The sequence below is a fragment of the Aulonocara stuartgranti genome, assembly GCF_965226115.1.
Source record: "Aulonocara stuartgranti genome assembly, chromosome: 1".
Taxonomy (NCBI): Eukaryota; Metazoa; Chordata; class Actinopteri; order Cichliformes; family Cichlidae; genus Aulonocara; species Aulonocara stuartgranti.
Genome location: NC_138939.1, coordinates 10,440,521 through 10,459,930, shown reverse-complemented (window position 1 = coordinate 10,459,930; position 19,410 = coordinate 10,440,521). Strand labels below are relative to the sequence as shown.

Here is a 19,410-nt window from a genome sequence, read left to right as displayed (position 1 = left end):
TCGTGTAATCATAGGATTTGACTTGGTAGTTTTATTGCTTCTTAAAAACCTACAGTTATGAATGAAATAAAATACGACTCTATTAAAGTTCCTATTGAAGTAGTGGACTGTGCCAGAAATACAGTAACCAAAAAAAAGAGAAATAAAAACAAAAAAATACATATTTAGTTTGCTGCAATTAACAATGGTTTAAATAGCGTAAATAAATTTGAACCAGGAATGCTGTTCTGACATTGAGTGTTTAATAGTTGCACACTTGTCATACTTTCCATAAGACACACCCTTGCCTTTAAAAAAACTATTTAGTCAACACACAAAAAATATAGTCGTTCCAGACACTACACCCTGATCTAAAATACTGATTATCTTCAGTTTCTCAGGTAAAACATACACAAAACAAAGTCTAAAAACATATTCAGATTCTAGATTAGATTAATTTAAAGATGTAATCCTTGTAGAGTTTCAGTCTTAGTTGAATTAGTGATGCCTGTGGTAATATAAACTATTAGAAGCTACAAAATAGTGTGTGTGTGTGTATGTATGTATAGTCTGAAAATTACAATTCAGTGCAAAAAAAGAAGACTTCCACACTAATAGGTATAGATTTGATACAGATAGCCATTGTTTTATAGAATGGATTTAGAGTGGCAGTTAAAGAAAAGGTCAACTGTAAATAATGAGTAGATTTAAAAAAAAAAAAAAATTAAACCATAAGGATTCCAACTTTAAATTAAAGCATCTTTTTTTATAAACATGTAAGCTTATCAGTATACATGCAACAGTTTAAAGGTCATGTTCATGAACACTTTGACTCATATCTTAAAAAAATACAAATTCTTACTCTTTCCTCTTGCATTATAATGTCCATCATCCAGATTTACAATCTAGATTGTAAGCCACCTGTACAACACACAAAATATCCATCGCTTTGTTCGATACCCACAGTAACATTTTCTTTATTCTCATCGGGGAAATGTTTAGAAAATAAATAAATAAATATTTGTGTTTCCCTAAAATAATCAGAGAATTGTTTCAGAATAATAATCTGGCATCCTATTAATACTGTTCTAACAAAATGTGTAATACTCGGTACAATCCTGCCTATCAAATTGCCAAATATAGCTTTAATATCATGTACAAGAGGTACAGAATCAGTACCTTAAAAAAATAAGAACAAATTCCCAAAAGTTTGTTTCTGACAAGTTTTAAAATAAAAGAGCATAAATGACAGCTTTCATTTATAAAAGAATGAACAAACAGGATGATATGTATTCAAAAGTGTCCCAATATTCTACAAGAATAGAATGAACCTCTTTTTATAATCAAAAGTCCATAAAAAATATATCAAATTTATGCATCTACGCATAATTGTCTGCAGGCAAATTGGTTGCCACCTTTTGAACAGAGGTGGAATTTATTCTGATGAGGTCAGTGCCCTCGTATAGCAGCTCTTATTTAGTCATGAGTAGATAGTAATAACTTCCCGCCCTCCACCTCTCACCAGAAGCACCCTTTCCAAACCTTCAGTCAGTACCTCCAGAAACTCCATGTCTGAGGTACCGTTAAAGAAACTATACCAATTAGACAAAAACCTATACATTCTGTATACACACTACAACCCAAAACAGCATTTTTAATTTCAGTGGCAAAGGATACAGTTCTCATCTCCGTCTGTGTTTCGGGGTGGTCCTGGCATGTTGAGCAGTACTAATCGAGCATCATGGGATCTGTTTACTATTACTTCGTTCAGCTTCACAGCTGTATGCATTCTCCGCACATTGGACTGATCCCTGGAATGTAGCAATGGAGATAGTTTGATTTGTGCCTCTAAAAGGTTTTCACTCAGACACACAGAGAAGTAATAGATAAATTTTCAACGTGTGTGCTTTTAGTGGTTAAAAGTAAAATGGTTTAATCATTCCAGAAGAAGCTGAAGCTTAATCTGACTTAGTCGGACTCACGGTTTGAGGCTTATGAGCTCTCTAAAGTTCTCAGGTGCATTGTTTTTGTTCCTCCTCTCAGCCTCACACTTCTCTCGAGTCCATGTCATCTGAAGCTTCTCTGGAGGAGCTTCCACAATCTCCTCTTCTTCATCTGAGTACAGACTCCCCATACGCACCAAGGAGTGTCTGTCTTTAACAAGCTGAGCCTTGGGATTCCATAGGAGTCAAATGAGGTTTTATTTTGTCACTCTATTAAGCTTAAACTCGAAAAATGCATATATTTCACAAATATAACTTTCCGGAGTTTAACAAGGTTCAAAACAACCCTACCTCTCGCTGTCTTTCTGCACTGGAAAGCCTCATTTGCCTCAGCATTTGGGACCTCTGCTCCATCATTAATGTTCGTTCATAGGTGTATGCTGAAATGTCACTATCATGCTGGAATGACATTTGGGGAGCGGGGGAGTAATGTTAATGGTTATAGTAAATGAAACATAGGGAGTTTGGAGGTGCAAACGAATTCATTCATGGTGTTCTGTTATCTGAAATATTAAGTTAAGCACTAGTTTGTTCCAGCTTTTCATTTTTCTTCACGTACAGGTTGGTGGAGCCTTATAGTAAGCAACGAACTAGATGTTTTCAGTTTAACCTGACGTCATACACGACTGGTTTGAGATTTTTTGTTAAATGACCAAGTCACTAACATTTTTTTTTAATCCAAAGCATAAGAATTCCTTTTCTTTTTTTTCAAAATTAGTTGTATAAGTGGGACTCACCATCTCCACCACTTCCACCTCAGCTTCTATTCTCAGCTGATAAAGAAAAGTGGCCAGATCTTTCTTCATCTGGATGCTATTGTCATCCATCTGGGCTACAGTAAAGATGCGCATCTTGCACTTCCTCCAGACCTAAATTACAAATAAAGTCTTGAGATATCACAACGATAATATACTGTGCAATAAATAAATGATTAAAAAAGAAACCTCAGTTTTAAAGACAATTCCTAGAACAGCATATAAAGTCAAACTTAACAAAGGCGGGTTAAAGAAAAGGAGTTATTTAAGCAGATTATTATTAAATCGTGTTTTTGATGAAAAGTGAAACATTTAAGCTCAGAATTAACATGAATTTAAAAAAAAAAAAAAAACCCTCACATATATGTAATACTTTCATCTCACCTTATGCTGTTTAAGCAAGAAAGGCAGCAGCATTAACATCCCCCCATCATGGACAATCCACCACACATCAATGTTGCCATCTGTGAAACGTTCATGGTTGCTTGGATAGAAGGACACATTTTTGGGCACCATCAGGGCCAGCTGTGCAGCTGTCGTGCAGCGAACCGTGTCTGGGTTTGGATGAAAATGTGCAGGCTAAGATATTTACACAAATCACATAGTGTAAAAAGTATACTGGATACAGATAATGCAAACAAATGAGTGGCTGACTAGATATATCAATCCAACTGAAACCCATGGTTAAGCATCCACAAGGTATATTTACAAGTTAGACTAGCTTTATTATAGAGGTTTGTAGATTGTCTAAAACATAATCTGGGTAAGCAGCCATCACTGGGGACCCCGCTGAATTTGTGAGTTTTCATTTTCTTAAGATTCTTACTTATAAAAGTCTTCCAGGCTCGAGGGTCCTCACTCTGTCTCCAGCCATATGGCCATCCCATTACGACAGTGTTGTGCTTCATACCACCCAGACCACATGACTGGATCAAATGGACAATGCCCTCCCGTACCTTAGATGCAACCACAACCTGGCAGAAGCCTTTGACCCGCTCAATTTCCATCATATTCTTGATAGCCTGGGAGGGGAAGAAATATGTGGAAAGACTGAATAGTAGTTCTTTATAAAAAAAATAAAAAAAAAGTTTTACATTGGTAAACTACACATAGTAGACCTACATAATAATCACTGAAGAAAATAGATAATTAGTTATAGAAATGGAATCACAGATGACAGAGGATGATAATAAAGCTATTCATCAGATAAATTAAATGCATGTGTTTGCCTCCCTGCTCAGTATCCACAGTATCCATCCTAATGAAAAATATATGAATAACCTCAGCATTTAGTGAACAGAAGATGAGCGGTTTCAGTATTTTCTTGCAACATAGCCAACAGAAAACCTGGTTCTGTTGTTATATTCTCTGGGGGAGTCATACCAGTCATATCACATTAGGAAAAATCTTACAGCACTGCCCCTTATTTTGTCTGAAATGGCTCATTGGTCGTTAGACCGCTAACAACAAGCACTTTGCTGCCATACCCTTTGAATAACATCACAAAGGCATTAAAAAATAATGATAAAGCAATCACCGCTGAAGAAATGTGACATAAATTTCACAATTCACGCTGAAGCATTTCTATGCTTCATTGTGTTTTTCAAATTACAAAGGGTGTTCATTTGTAACAATCAGCCGCTTTCTCAGCAGCACAGTATAATAGAAAACAATAGAGTGCTCCATGCATCCCTTTCACGCGTCTACCTGCTCAGCTGCCTGCATTTCTCCATAGCTGTCCAGGAAGTTACCGTGGATAACAGAGCCCACAATGGTCAAGCCTTTTCCTGCTTTCAGCTGCGAGGCAAAGGTGAGCAGTCGGGGATATTTTACATGGAGGTCCTCATCTAGTTTCAACAGCACCAACAGTTGAGGTCTGCAATGCGGAAAGTCATAGATTATATGAGAATGCATCCTCTCCATTTGCAATGTACAAAGTAGTAAATAGCAAATGGAGAAATTCTAATTCAGTGCTGCAACTCTGACCAAAATAAGGACATCACGAATACGCTCATGACAATGAACTATGACTCACCATAAACAAGGAATGATGAAAGAGTGGGCTGTGACTTTGTGCTTATTAATTACAAACTGTAGGATTGTTGTTTAACTACTGAAACACCAGTGTTCCAGTTATTTAGACCCATATCATATTTGTTTCAGTATGAATTAGGTCCTATTGAAATACTGAAGTCTTAGGACTGATTTCCACATTGACCAGAATTATTCAAAGTATTACGTGAATACCAAAAGTTTGCCCAGTTACCTAGATATTTTTGATTTTGCTTATTAGGCTATCATCTTTACATTTAATCTAACTATTGCCTTGATTGAATTGTTTTCTGCAGATAGTGACTTTTTTTTTCTCTTTCATTGTGACAGGAAGTTCAGACTTAGTGTGGCAATATCAGTGTGGCAAGCTAACTTACTGAAACTCCCAAGCAGTCACGCTATCAACTAAAAACAAGGGGGAAAAAAAAAAATCTGACCAAAACTTCTATAACATTGGTTGTGCTACTTTAAACATAATACTCAATGAATATGTTGTGCTGTTACAAGGAACCAGTACCAATGTCAGCTATTTGCTTGTGGTCAGTAGATTGCAGGATGTTGGATGCTGCTTTGTTTATTGTGTGTACATTCTTATCATAAACACACATGTGGAAACTTTTATGTCCCAGCATGCAGCATGTTCCTCGAAAATGGGATCCAAATGTTAGTATCTAAAGAGAAACAGTCAACGCTGGTGTTGAAGTGTAGCTATACCTCCAGTTCTTTGTGTGTGGTGGTCCAGCCTCTAGTCTTAGTAGGGCATAGCGTGCAGCGCTAAGAGAGAGTCCTCTTATGCCATCTCCCCACTCCTTCTCTGCTCTGTTTTTGTTTAAGAGAGGAAAAAAGTCATAGTAATGCAAGACAGATGAAATAATTAGTTGTCAAATGATATTTACTACTTGTATGCAAAGGTCACATGGAAAAACAACCACCACAACAAACCACATGAAAATTTATAGTTGCAGGATAGGAACATCAAAACAGTGTAAAGTGAATTCCAGACGTACCCCTGGTACTCAATGTACTTATAGATCATCCCAGCAATGCCCATGGCCACAATGGCATAGTACCAGGAGGAGATGAACATCAGAGCAAGGCACATACTCATGCCCAGGAATGACAGAGCCCTGTTAGTACGATACATAAAAGCTGAAATTATTTTTTGCATGATAACGTAGGTGCCACTGGTTCTCATGTGTCACCAATAAAACTATAAAGGGTGCAAAACTAGTAAAATTCATCATAAAACATAAATATACAACACATTTACTTACCAGTGGTAATATTTGAACCTTGGCCTCCAGTTTGGTGTGCGTAAAAGAGTTTGCACTGCACAGGCTAAGTTCACAAAGAGATAGCACATCAAGAAGAACCTGTTAAAAGGGCACAAAATAAAACATGTAAAGTAGATAATATAGTAGAGCACCACAGAGAGGAAATTTGATGCCTGAGATAAGTAAAGTGATAAAAGATTTTAACAAAAAGACAAAAGATATATTTGATGGCTCTGATGAAAGAGAAAGGCCTGTTTGTGGAATATATGCTCAATATTTTACAATACATAATATCATATATGTGAGCTTACATGGAAAGGATAGGAGCCACCATATCCAGAGAGGCAATAAGGATCCCCAGCTCAGCGATAAGCCCAGTCAGCAGCAGTGCCCACGTAGGCTCCCCATTTGTCTTACCATGACCAAACACCTAAAAAAAAAAAAAAAAAAAAATTCAAATAGTTCGCATAAAGCAATGCAAATGTCTTCGTGCTTCATACTGTTTTATATTCAAACAATCCTGTAAATAAGATATTACCTGATGCAAATAAGTATTGGGAAGTTACCGCAATTATTCAAATATTTCAGGGGGAAAACAAAACAAAAACCCCAAAAGAAGGAAAAAAATGAAAATTGGATTAACCTATTTTCTTATTATACTGTATATGTACAGAGGCTATTTCTGTTTTGCAGAGTTGCTTTAATGTTTTTCCCCTACAGAAATAGCTGTTGAACCACATCAAAGCTGTGCTGTCCTACCCTCAGGAAGGGAATGATGTTGTCCTTTGCAATGGCTTGTAGAAGTCGTGGAGCTCCTGTGAGAGACTGCAGGCCTGCTCCAACAGTAGAGAAGAAGGAGCCAATAACAATGACCCATGGAGATGGCCAGGCAAGAGTTCCCACCACCAAATTTTTTTTAACTGCATCCCCAAACCTGCAAGTACAAGCTGATTGAATAAATATCTAACTACTATATGTATATTTGTTTATTTCCAATTGTGAAACCTTACCATTTACAGTAAGTGTTGTAATAGTAAAGTCATTATAATTGCAAAAATAAACTTACTTGTCCCTAAGGACTACTCCTTCAATGCATGAGCCAAACAGGACCACAGAACTAAAATCTGATTACCATAAGTTAAGGATCTCGAAGTAAAACCAATGTGCATTGCATACCTGCTTTTCAGTCAACTTTAAATTGCAAAAATAAACATTGTGAGTTTGTATTCGCCAGAAGTGAGGATACAAACAAGTGAAGTGGTGGTAATGGCTAAGATAGTTCCCACAGGGATAGACTTCTGAGCATCTTTGAGATCACCAGATCTGTTGGAGCCTGCCATGATACCTGCAATAGGAATGGACCACAGATAAAAACAACACAAATTTTAAAACTGTTAAACAATGCCCCCTACTGTCTGTAGGGAGCATTGTGCCATCTCCACACAATTTGACTGTTCATGTGTTACTTTAGAAATGAGAACATGAAAGGTAGCATAAAATTACTAAATGCATATTAATGCTTTAAACTCTAAAGAACATTCATATAATCGCACACTCAAGCTATTGTCACAACCATGTCATGTTTGACGAATGTAATGTTTAAAAATGGGTTTCTACCTTTCCAGTAGGCTGACATTAGTGTCATAAAAGCTGTATATCTTATTCTTAAAGTTAGATTGTCAGCTTTATCATACTGTCCTACCTGTGGCAGATGGAAAGAAGATCCCCACCAGAAGTGTGAATGATGTAGCAATATCTGCTGAGACATACATGCCAAAGTTCTCCAGAGCCCCATGGGCATTCACAGACTGTAGCCCCGCCTTCTCCAAGAGCTCTCCTTTCTCTAGGTAGTTTCCCCACATGTTGTCTATAGGATGAAAAAAAAGATAGATTTGATGTTTAGACAGAACTTAAAATTGGACTTTCATGAACTTCAACGCCTCACTGCCATTGAAAAGAAAACTTCCTGATATCACATTTATCTCTTTGTAACGTAAGACTACATGAGATTACATTAAGAAAACACTAGGGCAGCTTGTTTTCTATTAACTTGTATGCTTCATGCCACCTCAAGGGCAGCCTACTCTTAAAATGCAGAATACCAAATACTAATACCTTGTCAGTTTTTACCTCTAATAATTCCACTGCCAAGTCCAGGGATGCCCTGTATCTCTGTCACATTGTTCTGGATAAAGTAGTCATCACAATGAGCACTGCTCATGTTCCCTGGTAGGCAAAACTTATCCCACAGCTGACTGGGCGCTGTGATGTTGCCCTTTATTATAGTTTTAGCACAGACGTCGAAGCGATCTCTGACCAAAGTCCTGTTGCCCAACATGCAGATCCTACAACAAGAACATGGACAAAAGATGAAAATATCAACGTTACACATCAGTATAACATAAAACATATCAGCTGCATTAGTATAACCATCTATTAAACTCATACTAATTTGGTCACCATTTCTTTTTTTTAGGAATGATTACCTCAAATTGACTTCAATAAGCCTGTTTAGGCATTTAACTAGTTTTTCTATTTTAGAAAAAAAAAACATAAAAAAAAAACATATTTCTCACCATGTTTTGTTAAGACATGTTTATTTTACTATGACTTACGGGAATTCGGGTGGATGAGTCACAGATTTGATTGCCCCAGCATAAATCGCGACAATTGAGATAATCACACAGGCCAGAAAAAGAGAGGCCAACTTGTTGACATATTTGACTCCTACAAAAACGACCACAGCCATCAGGCTGAGGCATAAAGAGCCATAAACTCTCATGTTGTTCAGCATGGCACTGTCACTCCTATGGGGCTCCGTGTCATGAAAGATGGCTGCCTGGGGAACCAGATATTTCTAGAAAGGAAAACAAATACAATAAAAATCATAGCAGGATATAAACCCTATACAGTATAAAACCCATAGTATGCAACTAATAAACCATATCTAGAACTATATTTTACTATACAAATGTGAGCTTGAATGCAACAGGAGAATATCATTTTGGCAAACTGACCAAGAAGATTTCGATGGCCCCCAGTATGTACATGGCAGAAGCAAAGGTAGTGCCCAAGTAGAAACACAGCCCCACAGCTCCTCCAAATTCAGGACCAAGTGAGCGTGAGATCATGAAGTAAGCTCCCCCAGCTATACACAAAAGACATCAACACAAAACTTCACTGGAAATTTCTCTCATTTTCTTTTTCTTTTTTGAGCACCCAGCAGATTATATAGCAAATGCCAATGTGCAATTTTAATTAACTGGCAAAATAATCTACACATATTTAAAACGGATAAAAAATAATATAGAATAAAATTAAAGAAACCTTTACACTGAACTGAAGAGAATAAAGACGTTCTAAGTGTTACCTGGAACAACTCCATTAGTAGCAATGGCACTCATAGATATGGCTGTCAGCATAGTCTAAAAAACAAAAGAGAAAAGAAAATAAACATATGCAGACACCACGGCAACTTCTCTTTCTTGGGTATAATGTTAACATCTGCAGATCTAACTGATAGCTAAGGAAAAGACTTGGTATTCATCTAGTCCTACAAAGATCAGAATATGTAACTTAGAACATGCACAGTATTTGTTGAGACAAGACAGTGGGGGCATGGTGAGCAGAAAAAAACTGTTTAGTTTTGAATAATTGCTGCAGTTTTACGTAATCCAACATTTGAATTTGATTGACTGGTTTAGCAACAAAACATTGGCTAATGTCCCACACTGGTCGGAGAACTAAGCAGGTTTTTATTTTGTGTGTATATCTGGGTATAGTGTGCTTGTGCATACTAACACATGAACAGCACATAAGGACAATCAAGAGGGACTGTACGATGCCAGCCATCCCGACAATCCATGTCAGTCGGAGAAAGAGAATAACACCAAAGATGTTCTGGAGACACGGTAAGTAGACTCCCATCAGAGTGCCCATGTTGGGAGACTGAGAGGTGGGGGGGGGGGGGAGAGAGAGAGAGAGAGAGAGAGAGAGAGAATTGAGCATGACATTTCAGGAAACAAGTGTATTGATCATTAGTATTGATTGATGTACTTTTTAAAGGTCATTCAATCATGTTATCAGCTCGTTGCATGTATCCAGGTCTTACACAGCCACAGTCTAAATGCAGAGTGTAGAAAGGCATTAGCAATCAATCAGCAAGCCTTAATAACATGGACAAAGTGGCAGGGAGAGAACCACCAGAGGAGTATAATGTTTCCAAACCTCAAAAGACAGAGTGTACGGATTTTTAAAACAGTGAAGCACAGTGTTCCCTTGCTCTGCCCCGACTACTGACCTTGGGGGTCTTCCTACGTGACGCCTCAGCACTCTCCTCCTCTTCATGCTCTTTGGCGCCCTGGGTGATGTTGGTGTAGTTGACCAAGCGACTGAGCAGAGAGGAAACCTTCGGCCGGATGTCCAGCTCTTCCTGAAAGAAGACAGGACATGAAGTTAATCTCAGCAGATTGATTTTAATCTATAATCTGATAGAAATTCTGCACAGTAAAAATAATAAACCTCAAACAATGCCAGGTTCCTGTCATAGAAGTCATTCTTCTTGCTAGCAGCATCAGAACTGTTAAGGAACGGACTGTCTTCTTTATGGTTGCCATGTCCTGTTAGAGAAAAGGGATAGAAAAGTAAATAAAAACATAATGAAAACAAAGATGTGGAAAACCAGCAGTTTAGTTTAGGCCTACCAAATGTTTTTCTGGACAGTAAATATGGCAAACATTATTCTCATTTACATAAGCAAAGCTAATGACTGATTCAGTAATATGAGGTATGGTTCCCAAAATGTTTGTAAAGGCTGAAACAATATTGTAGCATCATTACAGCATCTTGTGATGGTAAAGTCGAGCACTTCTTTAACAAAAAATAAATGAAAGCTATATGTAAAATGGACAAAAGACAATGGCTCAGTGAGTCTCAAATCCCATAAAAAGTCATCGATGGATTTACACCAAAACAGACATCAACACTTCAAAGAAAGAACACCTGATGGATTTTTTTTAATTAATAATTATCTGAACTATATAAAATATGTGACATTATTACAGAGGAAAAACATTATCAACACTATTGTTTGTACAGGAGCAAAAAATGAAAACAAAAAGAAACAAATAGTAATTCAATTTTTTTTATTCCATAGCAATTCTTCTTCGCATTTAACTGTCACTGCTAATTTTAATTGAAACATCTTAACAGCGTTCACGAAGCAGTAATCTTTAGAAAGACAATTCATTCAGCAAAATTGCAATGAAAGGCCAAAAGCAGCACAAGACCAGGTGATAAATAGGATTATAATTAGTTTCACTCTCATTAATGTTTGCGTTTGAGGAAGAGAATCAAACAGAGACAAGCACAGCGCCTGGGGCAATTACTGCACGCAAAGCAGCTCTGCTAACTTTATCACACACACACATTCACACTCATAGGCATAAACACATCTCATTACCTAGAAATTACCTAACCTTGGATTATTGGAGCATGTAAACTTTAACAGCGGCATCTTAAAACCCAAATGAATCCTGCAGCAAAAACCCAGCCAATGTACCAAGTGGACATGAAATAGAAAAGTATTCTCAACTGTGCAGAAAATACCAGCAAGTGAGTTGGCTGAACTTCCATGCTGGTCCTTACTCACCTGTGTTCTGCGTCCCACTGCTGCTAACAGCGCTATCAGCGAGCATACTTATGCACTTATGCACTGTTTGTGCAGTGTGCAGCAGCGTATGCTATGTTCTGCTATCCAGGACACTCGGTCACCCAGGGTGAATACTCATTCAGGGGCCTAATCTAACACATGGCGTACAGTGAGGAGGGGTAAGAGGTGGGGAGTGGAGAAAACAGGGATAATTTACTGACTCATACACACCACTTACACACATATGTAAGACACAAGCCTTCTCACAGGAATATAAAGGCTGGGTTGGATTCACGGTATCACCTTAAAGAGCAGTCTTATATTTTCTGCATTTCTAAAATGTGCTCATGATCATTCTGGATATATCTGTATGCAAAATCACATTTCGGTGCTCCCAGGCTGCAGCAAAAAGCAACACAATATAAAAGATAAGCATACATGCAAAAACCTGTTATTGAAAACCATCCATTGCAAATTCTCAGTAACAAGATAATATGAAACTTGACATTTCTCTTTACAAAAGAAACCTTGATCTTTGAAAGTTTAAGGCCAAATTCACGTGAAACCCCTATCTATAGCTGGAATGCAAGGATGACTAGGGGGCAATAAGAGGAAAAAAAAAAAACCTATCTCAATACTGCCATCTAGTGTTGTCTTGATGTTTGGTTTGCCATGAGATGTTCAGTTGCTTCCTGGCAAGAACTGTGACTCGGCCATGCTGAATGCTCTGCATAATAACCAAAGAGCTAAAACATCAAATAGTTAAGCGTGCAACTCTTTCCTTTTTGGGAAGGCAACATAAATCTGACTTTAACAATGAGCCAAGGAGACAGAAGGGGTTTCTTGTTAATAACCTCACATTAAATGTCTAATCTAAAAGATTAAAGATTAACTGGCCTGTTATGAAGGCAAACTGTAGTCCTGCTGTGAGCACAGAGCAGCAGAGGCTTTACTGCATGTGCTAACTTGTCATCTGTGCTCCCTGCAAAACAGCTCACAGCTATAGCTAGAAGATTTAAAACTTCACTGTGGGAATAACACAGTTTATAGAAGTAAAAATATATAAAAGTCAACTATCTATTTATCTATCTATCTACGAAAAAATGTGTAAATAGATAAAAAACAACAACAAATCTATTTACCAGCAGTGATAGCAAAGCTGATACAGTTTTGACGTTCTGAGTTCCACTATAGAAAAGCCATCACGGGGCAGTCGGTATAACACTGTTACAACCACTCCAAAAATTTTAGACATCTGTAGTTCAGACAACAATGAAGGCTGAGTTCCAAGATAGATGTAGTGCATCTCATTGGTACGGTATAATATTAGTATACTACTAGCTAGAAGCTTCACAGCTAATATGATCCCATTGCAAAATTGTTTTAAACAATCTTAAGTACTTTAACTCATTATTTCAGCGATGACAGTTTGTATGAAAATTGTGGCGACTGAAAGTGATGGTGGCTCTAATGTTTGAAAAAGTCAGCATAAGGTGCGTTTTGCATGTTAAGAACATCCAGTTAGAAGCATTTGACTAACGTATAATTGTATTCATTTGAAAATCATACTATGTTATATGACTGACAATGGTGATATCCATGTAGAGATTTCCAAAACAACAGAAACTATCTGGCTACTTCCACTTTAACAATTTAGCTCATGTCAAACACAACATGCAATAAAATCTGTCTGTTGTGTATTAGCATTTCAAAGTTCTAAACAAAACCAAAGTTCAAGTTTATTTATGATGTTATACACTCATCAAATCTCACAAAACATGTTTGAGATATCTCACAAAATATTAAAATCCATCAGTGTTATTATGATATTTTTATTATTATTATTTTTACTAACACTATTACTATGATATAGTGATAGTAATATATAAAATGAACTTATTCCATTAAATAAAAACAAAATAAATAATAATAAACATGAGTATGGCATTACTAATATTCCTCAGGGTTAGTTTTACATTGACAAGTTAAAATACAGGGCGAAAGGCTAAGAGTGAGTGAGTGAGTGAGTGAGTGAGTGAGTGAGTGAGTGTGTGTGTGTGTGTGTGTCTAGCAACGTTTATCTACTTTGTAAAGCTGATTAGACATGGAAAACAATATTGTGGTCTATTAGCTTCTTAGGATTTGAAAAAGCCTCTTTGCTAAACTTCCTCTTTAATAAATATTTAAGACTTAACACTGGGCGAGAGACTTAAGTCCTAGCTTAGTCCATGAAGTAAGTTGGCAATGATATTGTACTAATGACAACTGAATACACCATCTGCAAACAGCTCACTCTTTCCCCCTCTGTGTGTATGTGCGTGTGTGAGTGTGTTTGCTTTTATATAACAAATTTATACAAAGCAAATATTGATGTGTCTATTCTACAGGGTTGTGCAAAGAGGATACAAATGCTGCGTGGCAGCAATACAAATAGTTAAAAGGTAAACTTGTTCTATGTTGTGCACTCAGTATGCTCTCTCACTACACATGATGGCACGTATGGCATGTGTACTGCACAAGTCTTCCACACTGGTGCAAGAAGTCACTTTCGGCTGCTCACTTGCCACAAGAGGTCCCCATAGCGGTTAGATTCACATGTTTGAATTGGCAGAGTTTTACAGATTCCCTGACAACCCCAAAGGGCATTTGTATCTCCAGCTGGAATCAAACTAGCAACCTTTTACTTGTGAATGTGTTAATCATTACTTCATTAGAGGCAATACAAGAGCAAAATAACAGGTCTACATGGTCTACATAAATGCTTAAACTCAAAGTAATATCAACCATAAACTCAAGGACACAAGACTTTTCAGCAGAACATTTTTAGTCAGCTTTCTTCTTGTTATAGTGTCTTGCTACCATCATTTTCCAAAATAAGCAATGCAAGCTCCCCTGAGAGTTTGAAAGCTATGGTAACTCAGCCAACCAGTTCTGGTCCAAATGTACCCATTGTAGGTAGTTATTAACTAGATCTAGACCATTTTTATCTATGCAACAGTAGTTCTTCTATGCAATCAAATGACACAGGCCAGCCTTTTGCACATCACTGAGCCTCTGGTATCAAGGACCCTACTGCACGGTGTCGGAAATTCCACTTTCCTCATTGTCTTAGCCTTTGGCAAGAAATCATGTAAGCAAAGCAATGCTATTACAGCAAGGTTTGTTGTAATGACAGTATTTCATGGCGAGTACAATCTGACCAGAGCAGAGGAATGTTAACCTGCTGAGACTTACAGCCAAACATATTAACTCTGATGTGTGCTAATGATGAGAAAAGGGTGGTTGCTCAGTCTGATTACCTCAGGGGGTCGTAAAAGGTTTATCATACAATGGATTTCAAAAAACACACCAATAAAATAAATGGGCATGCCAGCGTGTCTGAAGTATTTGATAAACAAATTAACTGTAAAATGTAGTGAGCACAGGGAAAACATCTGCTGTGTCTTTACGAAGTGGTTTAAAGTTGTGTTTTCTGTAAGTAGAGTGAATACTTGTGAATGCTTGTTTAGTGTGAAAGGTCGCACAATCTCCCTAGAATGCTAAAAAGTATGCTGCAATGGGGTAAAAGATCAAAATACTAAATATATATTTCTTAGTACCTTCAGTACTTGCACAACAAGTACAGAAGGTTTTGTTTTTGTTTTTAATCTGAACAGTACTGAAGTACAGCTGTACTGAAGTATGAGATCCTCAACATAAGCTAGGAAGGTGGAACATTCGGAGGTGGGGGTTCAAGCTAGCACTGTTGTCACTTTCATGCAAACCAGCAGATAGAACAAAGATGGCTGACGATGGCAAGATAGCTGCATTGCATGAAATTATCCATTAATCAGGGTATGACCGTCTATGTCACCAGTGACAAAATGTATTACAAGTACTTGAACTCAGACATGTTGCTTGGAAAGGTGTGTGTGTGTGTGTGTGTGTGTGACATTGTGTTTTAACTCTGTCACTAGCTCTATATTTCCACCCCATCCAAGTATGTTTATCTTTTATATCAGAGTGCCACCTATAGTCACCTGAAAAAGAAAACCTTTCAGAGAATTCTTTGCAATTTCTCTATGAAAAATTAACACCCTTCATGATTCCATAGACAGGACAGACATAAATAGAGAGTAAGTAGCAGCCAGGTGCTCTTAATTAAATGATCATTAGCAAGCATGAGCACCTCTTTAAAAGGCAACATTTTGACAGTATGCTGACCTGTAGCATTCAGGTGTGGCTTAACAATGCCACAATCTTCCCAGGAGTGGACATCCTATTAAACTCACTCAAAGTTCAAACCATGGAATGCTCAATTCCCCAACAATCCAGGGACTACATCTCAGAGGCTACAGGCTAAATGCCAATGTTCAAGGCAGTGCAATCAAAAAAAGACTGAACTGAAAGACTTGTTTGGAATAGTTTCCAAAAACAAAAAAAGTACATGTTAGCAGTTTTGGTGCTCTTCTTCAACTGAATAAAACGACTTTCCTTTGGACAGTCTACCTTTCCAGTGACTAATGCTTGGTAAATGGCCTGTATTTGTCTAGCGCTTTGGTCCATATTAGATCATGCAGCAGGACAATTATCTCAAGCACATCAGCATATTGACAACAGAGTTGTTGGAAAAAACAAAAGCATTTAGGTGTTGCAATGCCCCAGTCAAAGTCCAGACTTTAGCTTGATTACAATACTGTGACTGGGCCTTAAGAGAGGTGTACGTAAACAAACTTACACAAACTACAATGACCTAAAGCAATATTTTAAAGCTCAGTGGGCAAAGAATCATAGAATGTAAACCCACAGCAGAAGAATTCTGTTATTTCAGGGTCTCAACTACAGCAACATAATGACTGCACAGTTTGTCCTGTAAGCTGAACAGAGCTGAATTCAGAGCCTTAAACAGACTTCGCACTGTGTCACTTCCTCCGTGCTGCATTCGTCATACTGTAGCAGACATATACAGCATGTAACACTGCCAGGCACACCACTCCCAGGATGAAATCATCCAGATCATGCCCCCATTTCTTAAACTGTTTACCACAGACTACTTTCCAGTTTTTTCTTCTGTCTAAATATGGATTAATGGAAAGATAATATGGAGAAGAAATTAATATGTATGTGCTAGAATTACTTCATATTATACATATTCCGATCTTAATTACTAAAACACATTTCTTTTGATTATCATTTTCATAAATACTTAAGTATGGTATGATGCTTTAAAAACATACATGTTAAAGAAAAGCAATGCTATAAAACCTCAGTCAACTTGAGTAGCTAAAGAGAGTTTAATTTCTACATCTGATTAACTGAAAAAACAATAGGACATTTTGCTGTTCTAATCATTTAGTAGGTTCACATCCTTCTCCTCCTTCTCATCATGTTTGGCATAGTCATCCATGCTGCCTTCTGAAATTTTTAATGGTTGTTGCTTTTTTTTCGCACTTCAGGAAGCTTCTTTTGTGGGTTAGAGAGAATTATGACAGCAGGAAGACAAGGTTAAACAGCAAAAGCCTTGTGGGAAATACAAAAAAACTTCAGAGTTATTTCAAGACAACTTGTGCCATTTTTTCAACTCTAATGGGTGGCTTCCATATATTCCAGAAGTATACGAGCCAGGAGCTGCATCAACATGTGCTGAGATTTCTTATTGTTTTGCTTCAAATATCAGTCAACTGGAGACTTTGGCTCACTGAAGCATGTGTAATCTCATCTGCATCATGGAAAATGTTTTACTCACACATGCACTCCCACATTTTTGGACAAACACAGCCGAACATATTTAAAAAAAAAAACTAAACAGTGGCTGCACTAGAATAAATAAACTAACACAGTCACATAGTAAGAAATGTACAGTGCTGCTTGTGGTTTGTGCAGCCTTCTGGGCTTTTAGTAAAGGCAGGGTGCCCCTTTGAAGGCCACACCCCATGTGTCTCTTTTATTTAAAACAAATAAGTTCCTGCTCGTAACTGGCAATGCAAACTGGCAATGCTCTCACATAATCCTACCCAAAGGCTACAAACTCAGAGCTTCTCCCTGTCTTTTCTTTCAGAGTATGGTTCCACTCTTTCTATCATGATCCAGTGCAGAAAACAGCTTAGACTGAAAAGTGGGGAGGGAGGAATCTGCTTGTGTTTTGTTTAGCAGCTGATCTATGAAAGAAAATACTCCTCTGGTACAAAAAGAGCTCCATCTTTTGTGCGAGGAAGCACTTGAGGCCTTTCTTGTTGCCGGAGTACAGGCCCCACTCACACACCACCATCCCCTTTGTTTCTTCCCACCACAGTCCTCACCCCTTTCATTGTTTCCCTTTGTTACTCATCTGTCCCTGAGTTTATGTTAAAAGACTTGCTGATGGAGGGAAAAAGCAGCTCCAATGTGATAAATGTTTCTCTAATTTGACCCTAATATCAAAAACAGACTGCAGGAATACTGCTTTCTGGCAATGGAGAATTGCCATGGTAACCATTCAACCAGCTGTTCAGAAGGCTCTCTCGGGAGGAAACAAATCTCAACAAATATCGTGTCCAGCTAATGAATTATCACTTTAGGGACACACTTCTTTGAACTATAGAACTTAAAAAGTCCCTTTGTTCAAAAGTTGAGAATTGCGTAAAAGTTATTAGACTTACCATCAGAGCTGACAGTATCTTGATGATCAGGGTAGTCCTGTCCAGTATCCCTGTAATCAACCCAGTTAATCCCCTCTAAGCTGTCGTAGCTAGCCTGAACTTGATCTTTCACTGGTACGACCGTGAAGTGAGGCATGTTTTCATCACTCTTTTCGGTGTCTCTTGCTCAAACACAACTTAGAGGGCTAGCAGTTGGGCAGCTTCAGCTCAACTCCCACTAATGGCAGCTACATTCCACTACACTGCGCTCACTTCCTCTGAAGGGTATTATCATACTCTCCGCCCACAGGCCAGCCTTCGCTGATTTTTCTTCTTCTTCTTTGGTTTTGGTGTGAACTGTAAGGTTCAGCTGTAAGGGGTGTGACACTCACCCATATGCCCAAACTCCAAATAAAAGTAATAATCTGTTGGGCACAGCTATTGTTAAAGAGTTACCGAGTCATACATAGCGTGAGAGAGTGCAGGTCCCCCCCCCCTTCTGGTCTCCGTGTATCATAATGACATCTAACAGAGTGGTCCTTGTCTGTTCAAGGTTCAGACAGGCAGTCCTCTGTGTAAGCAAGCTTTTCCTAAAACACACAGAGAGCAACGTGGCAGTTTGGAAAATAATCAATGTTGGTGAAGTGGAACCACAGGCCTAAAAAGACGGAGTGGGAAAAAAAGCATTTATCAGTGTAAGATGGAAGAAAAAAAAAAAACTTACTCTAGGGCCCCATGGTAAACAGGGGGACAGTTAGATGTTATTTTAGGATTTGAAGCTAGAGCTTTTTTAAGATTTAAGGGAGATGTTTTTAAAACTAACATTTGTAAAATAACCAATTAACTGAGTGAAATAATTATTAACTGAGTGAAATTAATTGTATGTTAATGGAATATGATGGTCAGCAGCTGTTGAAGCTGCGTGGGTAGCCTCTGCAATGAACTGCAGTAGCATCAGAACGAGAAGTAAAGTTTACCCTCCCTCTTTCCAGGAATAGAAGCTAGTCTGCAACTATAAAACCATAAAAACCGAGCGATCAAAGACACTCTAGAAAGGTTGTTATTAGAGTTCCTTTTTAAGATGACTTTTTTTCCACATCT

General features: G+C 37.9%; 1 protein-coding gene across 1 annotated transcript; it reads right to left on the bottom strand.

Moving 5' to 3' along the window:
- Window positions 1-220: 220 nt before the first annotated feature.
- On the bottom strand, window positions 221-18,603 carry slc12a4 (solute carrier family 12 member 4). Its single transcript, XM_082535988.1, has 24 exons — window positions 18,331-18,603; window positions 10,585-10,682; window positions 10,364-10,495; window positions 9,865-10,011; window positions 9,434-9,488; window positions 9,081-9,211; window positions 8,679-8,920; window positions 8,194-8,408; window positions 7,766-7,930; window positions 7,310-7,408; window positions 7,130-7,187; window positions 6,823-6,997; window positions 6,375-6,493; window positions 6,064-6,162; window positions 5,797-5,916; window positions 5,504-5,608; window positions 4,445-4,613; window positions 3,564-3,759; window positions 3,122-3,291; window positions 2,720-2,851; window positions 2,274-2,381; window positions 1,962-2,149; window positions 1,657-1,790; window positions 221-1,551 (listed from the first exon to the last, which is right to left on the bottom strand). The coding sequence occupies exons 1-24, from the start codon at window positions 18,464-18,466 to the stop codon at window positions 1,460-1,462; spliced, it is 3,285 nt and encodes a 1,094-aa protein (XP_082392114.1). The 5' UTR covers window positions 18,467-18,603; the 3' UTR covers window positions 221-1,459.
- Between the last annotated feature and the right edge of the window lie 807 nt (window positions 18,604-19,410).

Bases quoted from the DNA above. Each gene is read 5' to 3' on its own strand.
- slc12a4 (XM_082535988.1), bottom strand. From the start codon at position 18,466: ATGCCTCACTTCACGGTCGTACCAGTGAAAGATCAAGTTCAGGCTAGC. The intron at 3,292-3,563 runs GTAAGAATCTTA...ATCCAAACCCAG, and splicing joins AGCCTGGAAGACTTTTATAA to ACACGGTTCGCTGCACGACA. The intron at 2,150-2,273 runs GTAGGGTTGTTT...TGGAATCCCAAG, and splicing joins GTGCAGAAAGACAGCGAGAG to GCTCAGCTTGTTAAAGACAG.